Source organism: Mesoplodon bidens, assembly GCF_964165515.1.
Source record: "Mesoplodon bidens genome assembly, chromosome: 16".
In the NCBI taxonomy this organism is placed as follows: Eukaryota; Metazoa; Chordata; class Mammalia; order Artiodactyla; family Ziphiidae; genus Mesoplodon; species Mesoplodon bidens.
Genome location: NC_138173.1, coordinates 76,719,743 through 76,737,014, shown reverse-complemented (window position 1 = coordinate 76,737,014; position 17,272 = coordinate 76,719,743). Strand labels below are relative to the sequence as shown.

The 17,272-nt window shown below is 61.9% G+C and overlaps 2 protein-coding genes across 3 annotated transcripts; one reads left to right on the top strand and one right to left on the bottom strand.

Annotated features, from left to right (window-relative positions):
- Positions 1-412: 412 nt before the first annotated feature.
- PSCA (prostate stem cell antigen) lies at positions 413-8,403 on the bottom strand. Of its 2 annotated transcripts, XM_081258847.1 has the most exons (4): positions 8,338-8,403; positions 7,439-8,211; positions 1,661-1,768; positions 413-1,405 (listed from the first exon to the last, which is right to left on the bottom strand). In XM_081258847.1, the coding sequence occupies exons 2-4, from the start codon at positions 7,563-7,565 to the stop codon at positions 1,191-1,193; spliced, it is 450 nt and encodes a 149-aa protein (XP_081114973.1). In that variant the 5' UTR covers positions 7,566-8,211; positions 8,338-8,403; the 3' UTR covers positions 413-1,190. The 2 variants fall into 2 exon arrangements, with proteins under 2 accessions (XP_081114973.1, XP_081114974.1); XM_081258848.1 differs by lacking the exons at positions 7,439-8,211; positions 8,338-8,403 and adding an exon at positions 2,829-4,374.
- A 790-nt stretch (positions 8,404-9,193) lies between these two features.
- JRK (Jrk helix-turn-helix protein) lies at positions 9,194-16,013 on the top strand. The gene is made up of 2 exons (XM_081258590.1): positions 9,194-9,244; positions 12,908-16,013. Exon 2 carries the CDS (start codon positions 13,281-13,283, stop codon positions 14,865-14,867), a length of 1,587 nt encoding a protein of 528 aa, XP_081114716.1. The 5' UTR covers positions 9,194-9,244; positions 12,908-13,280; the 3' UTR covers positions 14,868-16,013.
- Positions 16,014-17,272: the final 1,259 nt, after the last annotated feature.

Below are 17,272 nucleotides of genomic sequence, written 5' to 3'. Positions count from 1 at the left end.
AACTTTCCCAGGTATGAAAAAGGCCAGGCAGGGGCCGTGTCCCCTGGGACTCCCCCAGGCCTCACAGTTAGTTACCCTGGAAGGAGCCCCAAGCATGCGATGGGACCGTCCTAGAGAGGGGAGGGGCCCGCGGTCTGGGTTGGGGAACTGGCTCAGCACTGGAGACCCTCTTGTACAGTCTGAATTTTTTGCTCTGGGTGTGAAGCCCTTACAACAAACAAAATAAGAAATTGGAGAAACAGACAGAGGTGCTGTCCTCAAGCTGAAGGGGGAGGATGGGGCAGGGGTTCTGGCGGCCTCATGCAGCAGCAGCAGCCCCTCCCACCCAGAAATGTCTCCATGCCTTGAAGTCTCTGGGTCAGTCCTCACAGCAGAGATGGGTCCCAGTGAGCACCTGAGGCTCAGAGAGGTTGAGCAACATGTGCGAGGCCACACAGCAAGAGCCAGGAGGTCCCAGGGACGTGGCCTTGCAGCGATGTCCTCCCTTCCAGGTGTCAGACATTTGCTCCTGCCCTGGCTGGAGCCAAGGGCACAGCCACAGCCACAGACGTGGCCCCAGGTGGCAACCCTTCACAGCCCTGGATCCCAACCTTGACCTCAGTCTGCGGGCATGCAAGGACAGGCTCTCTGCAACCAAGCCCATGGGCCTTTATTAAGGGCCTACTGTGTGCTGGGGTTGATGCCCCAGGACCCCTATGAACATGGGGAGCTGGTCACCCCTCCAAGCTTCATCTCTTGGGGCTCCCAGGACCTCACACCCCTGACCCTAATTCTACTCGGAACGTTTCCTCTCAGCCTTTTCGGGACCCTCCTGAGAGCCTGCTTCATGCTGTGTGCGGGGGACACCACGGGCAGGACCTGGCTCAGCTCGTGGAGGGGGCAGGCAGGGAAGGCTTCCTGGAGGAAGAGGTGCCTGAATGAAGGTTAAGGGGTGGGTCGGAATATTGGGAAGGGGTCTGATGGGCCATCTGCACGCTGTTCCACATCACAGAGCGCAGCCTGCTGGGCAGTGGGAGCTGGGCAGGAGTCCTGGAGGGAGCCAGGGAGGGCTGGAAAGGGCAGAGGGGCATCGCCCGACCTGAGTTAGGGTTCAAAAGGGGCCATGACTGGACTGGGCGTGTGTGAGGAGTGCCCCCCGGGCCCCTGGGCACCACTGCCCAGCATGGGACACAACAGGGTCCTCCTGGATCCTACAGCTGCCCGGGGTCCCAGAACAGCAGCACGCCAAGAGTGGCGAGCAGCGTCAGGGTGACAATGGCCGGCTGCGGGGCGTGGGCCCCGGTGGCGTTGCACAGGTCAGTAGAGCAGCATGTGACGTTTTTCTCTCCCAGGTTGTAGTTCTCTGAGCCCTCCACACAGTGCGAGCTGCAGCCCTTGCTGATGTAGATCAGGACATCAACAGCACCTGGGCGAGGCATGGGGACCACTGGGCGAGGGCCGGGCCCTGGATACTCACCCACCAAATATAGATGGGAAGCTGAGCATCTATGTTTATGTGTGGACAGGAGAACAAGTGGGCAGGTGGACAGGTGGACAGGTGGATGAAGAGTTCAGCTCAGAGGCCTAATCCCAGGCCCTTTGAACCCCCACCCGTGGAGGGAAGGTGCAGGGGGCAGGGCAGGGGCACAGGGAGGCCCGCGGGCACAGCAGGGCCACTTACGGATGCGCTCAGTCCAGCATTGGGTCTCAGAGTGGCTGCAGTTCTGCACATGCTGGCAGTCCTTGTTGCTGACCTCGGCCTGGCAGGAGTAACACTGCAGGGCGGTGCCTGCGAGGTGGGGGTGGGGTGGAGCTCAGAGGCTGCCCAGCCTGCCCTGCCATGCTGCGGGGGTATGGGGGGAACCTCTTTTTCTCACAGGACACACAGAGTAGAGAGCACTGTCTGGTGCACAAGAGCCACAAACTGGGGGCCCCTCACAGGGAGGGCGCCACACCCACCCCCTTGCTTGTCAGGCCCTGTTACGATGCCCATGCTCCTGAGAGGGACGCACACCAGGCAGGTAAGGGCAGGATGGACAGGACCCTTCACACTCCCTCTCAGCATCCCCCTCCCCCCGACCCAGAGCTGTGAGCCCGTAGGTGCACCCCTGGCCCGGCCCTGCTCTGTCCCTGGGGGCAGTGGCCCCAGCTGTCATGATGATTAGGCCTCCTCTGGGTAAAACAGTGATGAAGCTGGGATCCACGTCACCCCAGTGCCAACACGTTCCCCGTGGCCAGCCTGTGCTCGGGCACCACACACGCCGGCCGACCCGTGTGTTCTCGCGGGCACCACCATGATCCCTGCTTTCCAGAAGAGGGAGCTGAGGCTCTGAGAGCTTTACTGATCATCCGGGGCCCTGGGCCGGGAGAGTCCCCGCCAGGCCCGAGTCCCGACTGGAGCAGTGCAGGCCCTCAGCCTAGCCCTGCTGCTCCCGTCAGAAGCCGGGGCTGGGCCTGGGGAGACGGATCCGGTCACTCGTCCCTCCGTCCCTCTGTGGCCCTTCTTCACGTGAGGCTCTTTGCCCCTGTGCCCCCCGCCCACCCCACAGGCTCTCTGTGCATCCCTCCAGCAGTCAGGCTGGCCCCACGGCGCTAGAGGAGAGACCCCCGTGCTGCCCGGCCTGCTCCCGCCTCGGGGGACAGCTAGGAGATGAGCCGGTATCCTGGCCGCACTAACAGCTGCCCCAGGGGGAGCTGGGTGGGGTCAAGGCCCCTTCTCCCCGCCTCTGCGTCGTGTCCTTCCGCCCAGCCTGCCCCCCCCTCCTTCCTCTCTTCCCCTCTGGCCGTCCTCGATCATCCCTCCCGCCCCTGCTCCCCCCACCCTGCCCCGTGGCCCCCTGCGGTCTCACCTGGCTGCAGGGCCAAGACAGCGGCTAGCAGGACAAGGAGGACAGCCTTCATGGTGGCGGGCGGGCAGCGGGGAGCAGACCTCGGGCGGCTTTATATGGCTCTGCTGGCTGGGGGAGGGGGGGGTGGCCGCCCACGGTCAACACCAGTGGCTTCCTGGCCGCAGGGCCCCGGGGCAGGGCAGGTCCCAATCTCCAGCCCCCACCGGGCTGCACCCTCCCACTCCCTTTGGCCTTCTTTCTGCTTCGGGCAGGGGGGCAGGGGCCATTTCTCAGCCACCCCAGGACGAGGCCCCAGACCACATCTCCACCACCTCAGAGGGGCACTGAGGCCAGAGAAAGGAGACCGTATTCCCCAGATTCAGTCACTCCTTCTGTCTTTGAGCCCAGGTTGAGGGCCCCTCCCTCGGCCCCACTGTGCTCTGTGTGGGAGCCATGCTGACCCCTGTGGCTGAGTCCCACTGGGGTGACAGGCCTTGACCAGAAGGCACAATCAGCAGGAAGGAAATGTGGGCTGCAGAGAGGGGGCCTGGTGGGGACCTTCTGGGGAGGCTGCCAGGGCGCAAGGGTGTGGAGCACAGCATACGGGCTGGAGCTGCGGGCCTCACCCTCATGACCTTACTCAATACCCCACCACACCGTGGCACTTTAGCTGCAAGAGAGTCCAGGAAGTGCCGTGTCAGCGGCCTCTGCAGGACGAGGAGGTGACAAGAGCTTGGCACTGGGCTAGACATTCTCCATCCAGACCCAGGCCCCCTCTCCTCCCTGTTTGTGTCCTGGGTCCCATAAGGATCCTATAAAGGCTTCCACTGGCCAAGACCTGAGGGTGAGAGGCTCAGCAGTCAGGCCACCTGTTCTGCCACACCTGACGCCTGGGCCACCATGGCAGCAGCTGCATCCATGTCACCAGCCAGCTCCAGCCAGCCTCTGGGACTGGCCCTTCCTGTCATTCCTCTGCACAGGGGAGGGCCAGTGGCTCCCGGCTGCTGTTGCCCTGGGGGCCATGAGTGGTCCCTGTTGCCCTCTCAACCTGACCCTCCCTTTGTGCCCGGTCTCCCTGGGACCTCTTGGAAGGTCGGCCAGGTGGTGGCAGGCACAGGCTGCACCCACTGCCTCCTGGCCCCAGGGTGTGTCTGGGGGCGACGAGCTCCTCCCATAGCGGGAGAGGGCCTTTCATTTCCTCAGATCTTCCCGGCCCTGTGTGTGGATGGCCTCGTGGAGCACATCTCACTCCCCTCCTTGATTTACACCCCAGAAAAAGGCCCAGGGCACGTCAGGGGTGGAAAGGATGTTGCCAGGCGCAGCAGCACTAGGGGAAGGGGCTCCCTGGGCCGCGGGGAAGGCCGAGGGGCAGTGGATGCCTCGCAGTGGGGGGCAGCCGGGAGCACGGTGACAGGGCGGCGTGGGCCAGGGGTGCCCTGAGACCCAGCGCTCCCGGGATTCACAGCACTCCTGGGGTGTACCCCGAGTCCCCCCAGGCCGGGCTCTGTCCCTTGGAGCCTGGGGCCCAGAGAGGGAGGAACTTGCTCAAGGTCACACAGAGGTGAGCGTGTCCCCTGCACCGGCGCACCTTCCTTGCCCACGCCACACGCCTGGTACTTTCTCTCTGAACACGCCCCCCCGCCCCCCGCCCCCTCAGCTCAGCTGCCTCACGTGGGAAGTAAAATGTTTGTGCCTTCACCGTTCCCTTGTGGGGCTGCCCGTCTGCGCCCCTCCCCCACCCCAGTTCACTGGGAGCTGCGGTGCCCTGGGCTGGGGCCTTTCTTATCTGTTTTGTGTTCAAGGCACCCAGCACCTAGCACCAGCCTGGAGCACTCATTCTTCAAATATTGACAGTTGCCCGTGTGTTCGTTGATGTGATTTGATATGAAGTGGTTACTGTAAGGCAGTGGTTCTCAGATGGGGGCGTTTCCGTGGCCCAGGGGACGTTTGGCGGGGCCTGAAGACATTTTCAGTTGCCCTAACGGGGGTGCTCCTGGGGTCCAGGGGTGCAGGCCGAGAATGCCGCTCCACACCCTGCCGTGCACAGCACAGCACCACAGAGTCCTCGGCTGACGCAGGCAGGACCGCCTGGAGCCCCAGCGATGGCGCTGCTTTGCTGGGGTTGGGACCCGCCACTCTCCCTTACAACTTTTCCCTTTGGGTGGGAATCTCTGTCCTCAGCCTGTCCCACTGCTGTGTTTTTTTTTTTTTTTTTTTTTTTTTTTTTTTTTGCGGTATGCGGGCCTCTCACTGCTGTGGCCTCTCCCGTTGCGGAGCACAGGCTCCGGATGCGCAGGCCCAGCGGCCATGGCTCACGGGCCCAGCCGCTCCGCGGCATATGGGATCCTCCCAGACCGGGGCACGAACCCGTATCCCCTGCATCGGCAGGCGGACTCTCAACCACTGCGCCACCAGGGAGGCCCCCCACTGCTGTGTTTTGGAGGCACGTAATTTGGTTGCACAGATCCACAGCCAGAGAGGAATTTGCCGGGATGAATCATACCCGGCCATGTCTATGTAGAGAGGGTCTGGAGGAGACTTTGGGCTTTAGGGGTTAGTGTGGACCCTGTAATGAGTTAAGACTCCTGGGCTTATTGGGATGACGGGAATGCACCGTGCATGTGAGAAGGACATGAATTTTGAGGGCCAAGGGCGCAGTGCTATAGGCTGAACTGTGCCCTCCCCTAATTCATATGTTGAAGCCCTAACCCGCAACCTGATGGTTTTCAGAGAGGGGGCCTCAGGGTTGGATGAGGTCATGAGGCTGGGGCCCTCACGATGGGATTCGGTGACCTGAGAAGATGTGGCACCAGCTCTCTCTCTGCCCCGCGAGGATACAGTGTGAGACAGCCACCTGCAAACCAGGAACAGAGTCCCCACCAGAACCTGCCCACCCAGGAACCCTGATCGCAGACTGCCGGGCTCCAGAACTGGGAGAGAAACAAATTCTCTTGTTTACGTCACCCAGACTTTGGTATTTTGTTACGACAGCCCAAGCTGACCAAGATAGATGACCTAATGGACATGACTCAAATATAGAAGACCACGGCTGTGAGGCCCTGTGGAGTTATTAAATTCCACTCCTAATCACAGTCTGAGCTCAGACCTGGGCCCCAAACTGAGCTCTCACTGGGGTCAACGTCTAAGCCCCGACCCTGGTCCCGTGCTGAGCCCCATGCCGTCACGTATGCACCGGGCACGCAGTGAGCCTGAATTGAGCCTGGATCCTTTGGTGGGACCCAGCTTTCCGGGAAGGCCTGCGGGGCTGTGACTCCCTGCAGTCCCTCATACAGGACTGGGGTCGAGGTGTGGCTTCGATGTGACTTGCCCTTAGCCCCCTTCCTTACCTCTGCTCTGCGGCCACCTCCTAGGACTCCAGATTTTCCTGTTCTCTCTTGGCCCTCCACCTGCCCACCCAGACCGGTTGGGTTCCCGGGAAATCCTGCCTGTTCACATAGCTCAGGGATTTCCCTGATCCTGCCAGTGTGAAGCCGGGGCTGCTAGGACTGGTGCTGGGGCGGGGCACTGGGGGGAGGCGGGCTGTGCAGGGTAGACCCACCTCACAGGGGTTCCTTACCAACGGGCCACGGCCACCTCCTGGGGCTGCCACGTGGTTCCACACTTTCACGGACATCAGTTTTGGGTGAATTCATTATTTTATGCAGAATTAATTTAACACAATAAAGCTGGGGTATTCCTGCCAAACCGCAACTGAATTCTCTTCCCCGCCCGCCCGTAGACATGCTCCTTTAGAAAAGTGCAGATGCCTCGCCAGGAGGGTAACTGGTGCATTGCCAGATCCCTGATAGACCGGGGGGAGTCCACAGTGCCGGGCTCCCCATTGCAGGTTCTCCGAATTAAAGCCGTGCCTTGCAAGCTCCAGCTCTGTGAGGGTGTCTCTGTGTGTGTGTGAGAACTGCATGTAGGAGCGACCGTGTCGAATGCATGTGTGAGGGTGTGTTCCTGGGTGAGCAGTGCCCGTGGAGGGCGTGTGTAAATGCATGTCCCACAGCTGAGTGTGCACGCGGGGCACTGAGACCCCATCCACCTGATCGGTGCGCCAGCCCCACACCGTCCGTCCTGGGCTCAGGGGTCTCTGTCCCCAGAGAGCCCTGGTAGCAGAGGTGCCCCTCCTGTGTGTTCCCGAGTCCTCAGGGCCTCGGTGCCTCTTAGGACTGAGTCCCTAGCTGGCCCCCCTTCTCCTGTCCACTCCTCCCTCCCCGAGTGAAGTCGGGGAGCCAGGAGCTCCGGCCACACCCCCAGCCCCCAAGTAAAGTCCCCTCTGCTGTGAGAAACCCTCGCCCTGGCTCTCGGGGGACCGGACATCTCTCCACCCGAGGGTCTGGAACCTGGGCTGGGTGCCCAGCGTGGCCCAGGCCAAGGGCCATGGACAGAGGGACCACAGCACTCAGAGCCCCATGGGCTTGGAAGACAGTGAGAGCAGGACCTCGCCAGTCCTGGTGGCCCAGGAGGACCTTTCTGGGGCACGTGGGATGCCATGGGAAGGGGCGGCAAGGGGGCGTCCGCTCAGCCAGACCGTCTCCAAGGCCTTTGGGCTGTGGACAGTCTGGCCTGGTGGGGGGCCTGACTCTGTGCATTGGGGGGATACTTGGGGGAGGGGCCCTCCATACCAGGCTTCATGTGACACCCGGGGGTGGTCTTCCTTCTCCTTGTCTCTTCCCGATCCCTTCCTCTCTGCCGGAGTGGACTCAGTCCTGAAAACGAGGCCCGAGGCTCCCAGCGTGATCGTGGGAGCATCGGCCCCAGCAGGTTCTAGGGGGCGCAAGAGATCCGGTGCCCACCAGGTGGCAGCAGAGTGCCACGCGGGGATGAAGGCGGCCTTCCTGGGGTCAACCTCACCATCCCCGGAGACCCCGCTGGCTAAGGGCCCTCCAGTCCGCCGGGGGCAAGGGCAGAAGCCAGGGCCAGGGGAGGCAACAGCGGGTTCAGGGCGGCCTGGGGGGAGTGAGCAGAGGCCAGACGCTGCCTGGACGTGGAGGGCAGAGCGTGGGGGTGGGGGGACAGAGAGTCAGGGACGACTCCGCGTTTTTGGCCGGGGCGATGGAGACGTGGAGCCGCCACTCACTGCGGTGGGTGGTGTGAAGCTGGAGCCCGGCCGGGGGAGGGGTGCGAGCCCAGGTGTAGAAATGCCGGCTCGAGGGTTAGAAGGCTACGTACGTCGGTCGGGACGCTGGGTAGGGCACAGGCGGCTAGAGTTTGCAGGCGGGGTCCTGGCAGGAGGCATACATTTGGGAGCTGCCTGCCTTTGCTGGTAGGCACAGCACGAGACTGGAGGAGATCCCAGGAGGGGGCGTGGACAGAGAGGAGAGAGCCGAGGGGTGAAGCTGGCCCGTTGCGAATCAGCAGGGGAGGGTGAGGAAGGAGGGCCAGGGGTGGTCGCGTCCTGGGAGCCAAGGGAAGAAGGTGAACGAAGAGGGAGAGAACTACGAAAATCTGTCCTAGTGCCCTGTTGCTGCTGCAACAGATGACCATAAACTGGGCTTAAAACAGCACACATTTATCATCTTACAGTTCTGGAGGTCAGAAGTCTGACGCCGGCCCTACGGAGCTAAAGATCAAGGTGTCCACAGAGCTGATCCTCCTGCAGCTCTGCATTCCTTGGCTGGTGGCCCCTTCCTCCACCCTCTAGGCGCACACTCCATCCTGCGTCTGCTGTGCATCGTCTTTTCTCCCTCTGCCTGCATCCTCTCATCCTTCTCCGGCTCTGTGCCTCCTTCCTCCCTCTTATGAGGACCCTGTGATGACGCCGGGTCCATCCTCATAATCGGGATAATCTCCCATCTCAGACATCGTAACTCAATTGCATCTGCAAAGTCCCTGATGCCCTGATGTCATCAGTCCCTGATGCCATGTGAGGTGACCCAGTCACAGGTTCTGGGGATTCGAGCTTGGACGTCCTCTGCCCCTCATTCAAAATACATGCACCCCGTCCGAAGATCCCCCAAATCTCAACTCATTACAGCATCAACTCAAGTCTGAATCTCATCCAGGTCTCCCCAGCTCAGCAGTTTCAAATCTCATCACCCAAATCATCTAAATTAGGGGTGGATGAGGCCAGGGAGGAGGAAAACAGCGTTGGCCGGTGGACTTCGCAAAGGGAGGGGCTCAAGCACTGCCTTCCTCCATCAGGAACGTCCCCACCCGAGGCCTCCCGGCCGGGGGCGCCGGGCCCACCCTGCCCTGCTGCCACCCCTGCCCAAGACAAGAGCCCCCGCCTTTTCGGCGCAGAGATGCACCCATCTCCGAACCCGAGCCTACGGTCACCGCGCGCCCGCCGCCACCCGCGGAGCCACAGAAACGCCGAGTCCCCCGGGCCGCCTAGAGCGTCCCGGAAGTGGCTGGGGGAAGGCGGAGCGGCGCGGACCGGCGGGGGGCGGGGGCGCTTCCGGCCGGCGGTGGCGGCTCCGGGTCCGCAGGTGAGTGGGGTCCAGGCCTGCGGGGGGGCCGGGCGGGCCGCTGGGGCAGGGGCCGAGCTGCTGGTGCGGAGCCTCCCCCGGGCCCCCGAAGCCGAGCTGGTCTCTCCGCAGCCTCCCTCCGAGCCTGGCCGGGGCTTCCCCCCGAGTAAGGACCAGCCCCCGAGGTCCCTTCGCCAGGAAGGAGCCGGCCTGAGACCTGGCTGCTTTCTTTTCTTTTTGGTTTTTGCCTTTCTGCCCCAGACGTGGCCCCCGGCGTTAGAAACGCTATCAAAACAAGCCTCTCCCCTAACCCGAGCCGTCCCCCTGCTTCGGGCTGCCCACGGCCCCGCACCTGCGCCCACGAAGGAGGGGTCTGCGTGGGTAACTAACTGCCCGCTTCCCCTCTTTGCAGGTTGCGCACCCCCATGTCCGCCCCTGACCCAGGACCCCTCCCCAGTCCCTCTTGCCCCTCAAGACTTAATCCAGCCCTTCCTCAGGCCGGAACACTTGTGTCTGGAGTATTTTTCTGATAGTCGCCCCGCTCCCCACACACGCCCTTGCACATTACTGGGTACTGCCGAGGAATCGTGGTTTCTCACATCCTCCTCCTAAATTCCTCAGGCTCTCCTCTAAGGAAGAGCATCTCCCCGCCTGCGGGAAGGGGCAGAATGCAGGTGGTGCCCCACTCTTCTCTCTCCTGCCCCAACTCTGCCCCCTCCTACCGTCCCCTATGGCCCAAGAGGATATCAGTGGCAAGGCTTCAAACCGTCTTAATTTTTTGGCCGTGTTGTTTCCTTTTGGTTTAAGAAATTGTTTCAGAAGTAATATCTGAATTTCACTTTTGAAGGAAATTTTTGTCTCTCCATCGGGACCGGTGTTCCCATCTCCCCTGTATAAGGCTCAGACGTGAGGAGGCGTCCACAGTGAGCCCGTGTCTGGCGCTGAGCCTCCTCCCGGCGCCACGTCTGGCCCTTCCTCCTTCCTTTTGTGCTTTTTTTTTTTTTTTTTTTTTTTTTTTGCGGTACGTGGTCTCTCACTGTTGTGGCCTCTCCCGTTGCGGAGCACAGGCTCCGGACGCGCAGGCTCAGCGGCCATGGCTCACGGGCACAGCTGCTCCGCGGCATGTGGGATCTTCCCGGACCGGGGCACGAACCCGTGTCCCCTGCATCGGCAGGCGGACTCCCAACCACTGCGCCACCAGGGAAGCCCTCCTTTTGTGCTTAGAGTCAGTCCCTCGCAAGTGACCAGGGGTCCCCTATTTCCTCCTGGTTTTTACGGTGGTTTTATTTTTTTTATTTTTATTATTTTTTTGCGGTAAGCGGGCCTCTCACTGTTGTGGCCTCTCCTGTTGCGGAGCACAGGCTCCGGACGCGCAGGCCCAGCGGCCATGGCTCAAGGGCCTAGCCGCTCCACGGCATGCGGGATCCTCCCGGACCCGGGCACAAACCCGTGTCCCCTGCATCGGCAGGCGGACTCTCAACCACTGCGCCACCAGGGAAGCCCCTTTACGGTGGTTTTATATTAAATGTTTCCTTAAGGATGGATTATGGCCTTTACTTCCCTCTGCTCTCCACAGGGCCAAGCAGTGCACAATCACACCGTCACCCAGTAAATATTGCGTTGGCCGGAAAGGTCATTCGGGATTTTCCGTAACATCTTATGGAAAAGCCTGAACAAACTTTATAGCCAACCCAGTAGGATGAAAATAGGTCCCAGCAGGCCCAGCACCTGCACTTTGCAGACCAGGAGACTGACTCAGAAGGGTTAAAGGACATACCTTGGGCTGGCTGCTGACGTGCCTAGGATTTGTCTTTGGGACTCTTGCTACATCTGAATAAACTTCATTTCTGTTGAGCTGTGGTCTCAAGGGGCTACCTTTTTATGTTGCACACGTGAGTAGTCCTGTGGCCTCACCCGTGGCGTGAGGTCCGACAGAGCTGAGTGTGAGGGTTTGGGAGGGAGGTGAGGTGGGAGTTGCTGTCTTTCCACGCTGGGACCTGGCGGCGGATGCCGTCAGCTGCCTGTGGTGGTGCCTCGGTGACTGGCAGTACCTCCCGGGTCAGAGGGAAGCCACGGGACACAGCTGGCCGGGAGGGAGAAGACAGGACTCGTGGCAGACTCGCCACACGGCCCGAGCAGACCAGCCAGGGCTGGTCAGTGTGGGGATAACAGCTCTTCACTCCTCAGGGGCTGGAGGAAGTTGGCGTTTTACCAGGTGACATGTGACAGGGCTGTGATTCTCACAGGCTGCCCAGGTCAGCCAGGACCATCTGCTAAGTCCTACATGTCTGCTCCACGGAGCAGGGAGGGGTGGGGGGCATTTGGGGAAATTGTCATAAAGGGATAGATGTGACCAGCTGGAAGGGACCATAATGACCCAGATCTTTATGAGGATGAAAGATGGATGATGATGAAAGACAAGTTAGACCAGAGCTGTGGGGTTTATATAAGTCACTTTTCCTTTATGTTCTCTTACTAGCTTTAACCAAAGACGTGTATGTCAACTTCAACACGAAGTTTACTACTTACAAGGATACCTAACTGATGCAGAGAGACCACACTGCTCCCAGTGGGGCCAGAAGACAGTTCTCGTATTTTTGTTTCCAGCATGAATTAGTAATTTATTCATAGGGTGTTCTCGGTCAACAAGTATTCAGGAAGCCCGCTCTGGCCTGGCCCTTTCCAGTGTCCTGTGTGTGTGTAAGGGAGGGAGGGTGCGTGTGAGTGTTTGCACGCTCACGCGTGACTTTGCGTCCAGAGGCGTCCTTGGCGTCTGAGCATGTCGCTGTCGCTGACCAGTAGCTGAGAGACTGGCAGCCCCTCCCAGCTCTGGGAGGAGCCCGAGGCCTACCAAGGCCTGGTTTTCTAGAAGCAGTTTGGGCCCTGCTTTCAAAGAGAGGGTTTGAGGGGACCTTGTTTCAGAAGAGGTTTGCAGGCTCCTCATCCCCGGAAGTCTAGAGGAATCCCTGCCCCCTGCAGCGCCTCCATCCCCTGCCTCGGCTGCCTGCCTCAAAGGAACAAGGGCGGGCCTCCCTGGTGGCGCAGTGGTTGAGAGTCCGCCTGCCGATGCAGGGGATACGGGTTCGTGCCCTGGTCTGGGAGGATCCCATATGCCGTGGAGCGGCTGGGCCCGTGAGCCGTGGCCGCTGGGCCTGTGCGTCCGGAGCCTATGCTCCGCAACGGGAGAGGCCACAGCAGTGAGAGGCCCGCATACCGCAAAAAGAAAAAAAAAAAAAAAAAAAGGAACAAGGGCTTCGCGAAGGTGGATAGGTCAGGTGGCTGTGAGCAGCTACAGCGGGAAGGTTGGTTCTGCAGGTGGGACGTGGCTCTCAGGTCGCCCAGCGCCTATGGCTTCCTTGCTTCGTTCAGTGGCATCGCCCTTGGCGTTTTTCCCGGGAGGCCAGGTTGCTTCCAAGAGAGCCACTTTTAATTTGGAGCCGTAGGGAGCGACTCAGAGGTCACTATGGAAGCTGAGAAGAGCCAGTGTGCCCAGCGCGCCAGGCAGCCCCCCTACGCCGGGCAGGCCTCTTCCCTGCGCCACCTGCCGGCCAGCTCGCGCATTCGTCGCCTCTACGACACCGCCCCCTGCCACTCCCCAGCACGTCGAAAGTAACGAGGATGTGCCTACAGTGGCCGAGGCAGGGCTCCGTAACGTTTTTCTTTCTTCCCCCTTTTGCTTTCCAGCTGCTAAAGCACCATGTACGTGAGAGAGGCACCCACGGCTCAGACGGTGAAAGCTCGATTTGCCGTAAACCAGCTCCCGGGGCCCCTTTACCCTCCGGTCCGTGTTTGAAGGGAGAAGCTGCCACCGTCCCTGCAAAGAAGGCTGGAGGTTCCAGCCGTGGAAGCCTCGGGTGGCTGACGCTGGTCCCCCCTGCAGAGAGGCCCAGGAAGCTGCCGGAGCCGAGAAGGGGCCTTGGGTCGCGGCGGCACCGCATCAGCATCAGCATCAGCAGGACGCCGGTGGGCGAGGGTGGTGGGAGGGGAGGGAGGGGTGGAAAGGCCTCCAGTACTGGCTCAGGTGCGACCCCTGTCGGCCGGGACGAGCCCCCTCCTCATGGCCTCCAAGCCGGCTGCCGGGAGGAGCCCGGGGGAGAAGCGCAAGAGGGTGGTGCTGACCCTGAAGGAGAAGATGGACATCTGCCGGCGCCTGGAGAAGGGGGAGAGCAGGAAGGCGCTGATGCAGGAGTACAACGTGGGCATGTCCACGCTGTACGACATCAGGGCCCACAAGGCCCAGCTGCTCCGCTTCTTCGCCAACTCCGACTCGGACAAGGCCCTGGCACACCGGCGCACGCTGCACACGCCCAAGCTCGAGCACCTGGACCGCGTGCTGTACGAGTGGTTCCTGGTGAAGCGCGCCGAGGGCGTGCCCGTCTCGGGCCCCATGCTCATTGAAAAGGCCAAGGACTTCTACGAGCAGATGCAGCTGACCGAGCCCTGCGTGTTTTCTGGCGGCTGGCTCTGGCGTTTTAAGGCCAGACACGGCATCAAGAAGCTGGACGCGTCCAGCGAGAAACAGGTGGCCGACCACCAGGCTGCAGAGCAGTTCTGCGGCTTCTTCCGGAGCTTAACCGCCGAGCACGGCCTGTCCCCCGAGCAGGTGTACAACGCCGACGAGACCGGCCTCTTCTGGCGCAGCTCGCCCAGTCCCAGCCCGGAGGGCGGGGCCGTGCCCGGCCCCAAGCAGAACAAGGACAGGCTGACCGTCCTCATGTGCGCCAACGCCACGGGCTCCCACAGGATCAAACCCTTGGTGGTCGGGAAATGCGGTGGCCCCAAGGCGGTCCAGGGCATCCAGCACCTGCCTGTCGTGTACAAGGCCCAAGGTAATGCGTGGGTGGACAAGGAGATTTTTACTGACTGGTTCCATCACATCTTTGTGCCCGCGGTGAAGGAGCACTTCCGAGCCGTGGCTCTGCCCGAAGACAGCAAGGCCATCCTCCTGCTGGACGGCTCCCGCGCCCACCCGCGGGAGGCCGAGTTGGTTTCGGAGAACATTTTCACCATCTTCCTGCCCGCCACCGTCACCTCCCTGATCCAGCCCATGGACCAGGGCATTCGCAGGGATTTCATGAGGAACTTCGTCACCCCTCGCGGCACGCTGCAGGCCTTCACCCCCCGCTGCAGCGTGCACGACGCCGTGCTCGACGTGGCCTGCGCCTGGAACGCAGTGCCGGGCTCCGTCTTCAGCCGGGCCTGGAGGAAGCTGTGGCCCGAGGTCACGCTCGTCGAAGGCTCGTCTTCAGAGGAGGAGCCCGAGCGCCTCAGGACGAAGCCTCCCGACCAGACCTTCGTGCACATTCCCGGGCTCGGAGCAGGCGCCCCGGCCCACCTTGGGAGCGCGGCCACGGGGAGTCCCAAGCTGGCTGAGGCCGGGGTGGGTGACGAGGAGGCCTGGGAGCGGGCGGCTGCATCCTTCGACGCTGTGGTGCGCTTTGCGGAGGGGCAGCCCTGCTTCTCGGCACAGGAGGTGGACCAGCTGCGCGCGCTGCGCTCCGTGTTCAGCAGGCGGCAGCAGGCACAGCGGCGCAGGGCCCTCAGGGCCGCAGTCAAGCTCGAGGCGCCCTGGGAGCACACTGGGCCTCGCGGCGCCCCACCTCGCTCCCCTCTTCCTGGCTCGTCCACAGCGGGTGAGGCCTGAGGCAGTGGGGCCCGACCTGCGGTCTCAGGGGTCACGTCCCTCAGGACGGTCCGCCCCGTCGGGGTTTTGCCGTGTGGCCTGTCCTGCCACATGGGCGCCAGGGGGTCTTCCTGAAGGGCCCACCCAGACCCGCAACGTACCGGAGCCTCTGGTGGCCGGAAGCCAGCCTCGTGTTCACTGGCTGAGCCTTGCTGTGTCCGAGGGTGGAGATGTCTCTCTGTCCAGGTGGGGAAGAGCCTCCTTCAGCCGACCGATGGTGGTACCCGCTGCCACTTGACGGGGCTGGCACTTCCTGTGGCCCACCGCTCCCCTCCACCGGGACTCAGTCTGCTGGTCTGGGGGCCACAGCCCTGAGTCGGGCAGGTCACCGAGGGTGGGACTCAATGAGAATAAGAGTCGGCGTGGCCCCTGCCTGTGGCTTTACAGGCCACGTGTCCCCCTTCAGTCGTGAGCTCACGTGGCAGCACAAGTCTCTCAGAGTTTCTCCGTGTTGCCAGCACACCCCACCTCTCAGGCTCGGACCCCAAGATGCAGCAGGCTGCACGCCGACTTGATGTGGTAGAATTGCTCCGTTAAAGCCAGCAGGAGCGGGCGGCTGGGGTGCCCACCACCCCGATGTGGGGCTACAGGGCACTGCCAGTGATTCGAGCATCTTGGCTCCGAGTCCAACCTCCAGGCCTCGTTCCCCAGAATTTCACACTTACAGCCTCTGCATTAATAAACTTTGACCAAATGTTCAGAAATTAGCCTTAGACGCTATAACAAAAACAGTAAAACACACAGCTGAGCTGTCTAGCAGTATTTGAACTCCTATTTTCAGCTGTTGGCCCCGCAGTGATTCACGCGGGGAAAGCTGGCTGTGCTGGTGGTCTCGTAAAGGCCGATTGCGGGATGACGCGGCTGTGTTTCCTGTGTTGCAGCTGATTCCCGGCCATGTCGCTCATCAGCACAGCCGTAGGACAGAGAGCCCCTTATCGGCAGTGGTCGCCCTCTCTGAATGTACGTGAAATGGGTGTGCTTTTCTGTGCTCTTCACTGCTTCGCTGTCAGTTGCATCCCCTTCCTGGGTAGCTGAATGGGCACATAGTTTTCATTCCTGTGTTGTTCCTGTGAGAGCCGAGCGGAGGTGAGGGCTTGGTTCGCCGTCGGTTTCGCTGGTGTTCTTACATCTTTCCAGACAATGGAGGTGACAGGCATGGCTGGCCTGGCACTGCTCTGTGGACCGTGTGTTTCCTGCCTTAAATGCGCGTATGAAGATTGTGAAAGAAGCAGAGATCATTTTCAAAGTGTCGCTGCTGATTCTGTGGGCCAGATTGCCCCCTGCTGTGTTGTCACACCGGTTTCCTTCCCGTGTTTGGGGCGACATCTGTGCACCGTGTCCTTTTGTGCCACTTTTGGACTCCTGTGTGTCCCCTGTGCGGTTGAATTGCAGCTGCTTGAGGTGTTGACAGGGTTAGATGTCAGGGGCGGCAGCGTGGAGATGGACGGACACGCGGAGAGGCTCCCTCCCCACTGTCAGCCCCTGACTGCAGCCCAGCGGTTCTGGAGCAGCAGGACTGTGCTGGGGGCGGGGGCGGGGGGAACCGGCTCTCCTGGACCTCCCGGGGGTGCACTGTCCCCACCAGACTGTAGACCCCAGGCCAGACTCCTGTCCTGCCCTCACAGCCGACCGGCTGAGGGCGTCTGTCCTCCTTCCAGGACCAGACGCGCCCCCTGTGCTGCGTTCTTCAGGAGGCAGGACTCGGCCCTGCCTGCTTCCCTCTCCCCTAACGAGCCAGCACGCCCCCTCCTCATGGCCTCAGTGCTGGAGATCCCAGGCGGTGCGAGGTTTCTCGGGGTGCAGCGTGAGGTGCGCGTGCACGGGGAGGACCAGAGCCTGGCAGCGCCCAGCTGCCCGTGGCTGCCCCCGCCTCTGCCCCGCCCCGGGGTGCCCACCCCTGGGGCTTTGCTCTTCACTCACCATCCAGTTTCTGAGAGGCTCAAGGGGTCAGAATGTTCTGGTCTCAGAATCCTTCCTGAACGGTCTTGGGGGCCCCACTGGACTGGGTGCGAAATCGGAGCTGGGTGGGAAGGCCGCCTCATCCGCCCGTGCATCGGCCCCACTGTCTCCTCTCCTGAAGCCCCCAGGGGCAGTGGGGTCTCTGTCCCGCTGGCAGAGCCTCTTCCAAGCCCCCTGCTCACCCTGCAGGGGCCGCGAGCTCAGGCACAGCGGGAGTGGCGCACACTCCTCGCACCCCAGGCAGGCAGCACCGGTGCCCTGGGATAAGCCTGGAGTCGTCCCTGTCGGGACTCTGCGGGCCCCTTCCGGTCTGTTTGCCCACCTTGACCTTCCCCCTTCTCGGTGGTCAACACGACCTGGCAGACCCCGAGCTGGGAGGAAGCCGCCTGCGGCCTCACCGTGTCCTC

Coding starts and splice junctions, on each gene's coding strand:
- JRK (XM_081258590.1), top strand. CDS start 13,281: ATGGCCTCCAAGCCGGCTGCCGGGAGGAGCCCGGGGGAGAAGCGCAAG.
- PSCA (XM_081258847.1), bottom strand. CDS start 7,565: ATGCTCCCACGATCACGCTGGGAGCCTCGGGCCTCGTTTTCAGGACTG. Junction 1,769..7,438: donor CGGGTGTCACATGAAGCCTG/GTATGGAGGGCC, acceptor CCCACCTCGCAG/GCACCGCCCTGCAGTGTTAC. Junction 1,406..1,660: donor ATGCTGGACTGAGCGCATCC/GTAAGTGGCCCT, acceptor TGCCTCGCCCAG/GTGCTGTTGATGTCCTGATC.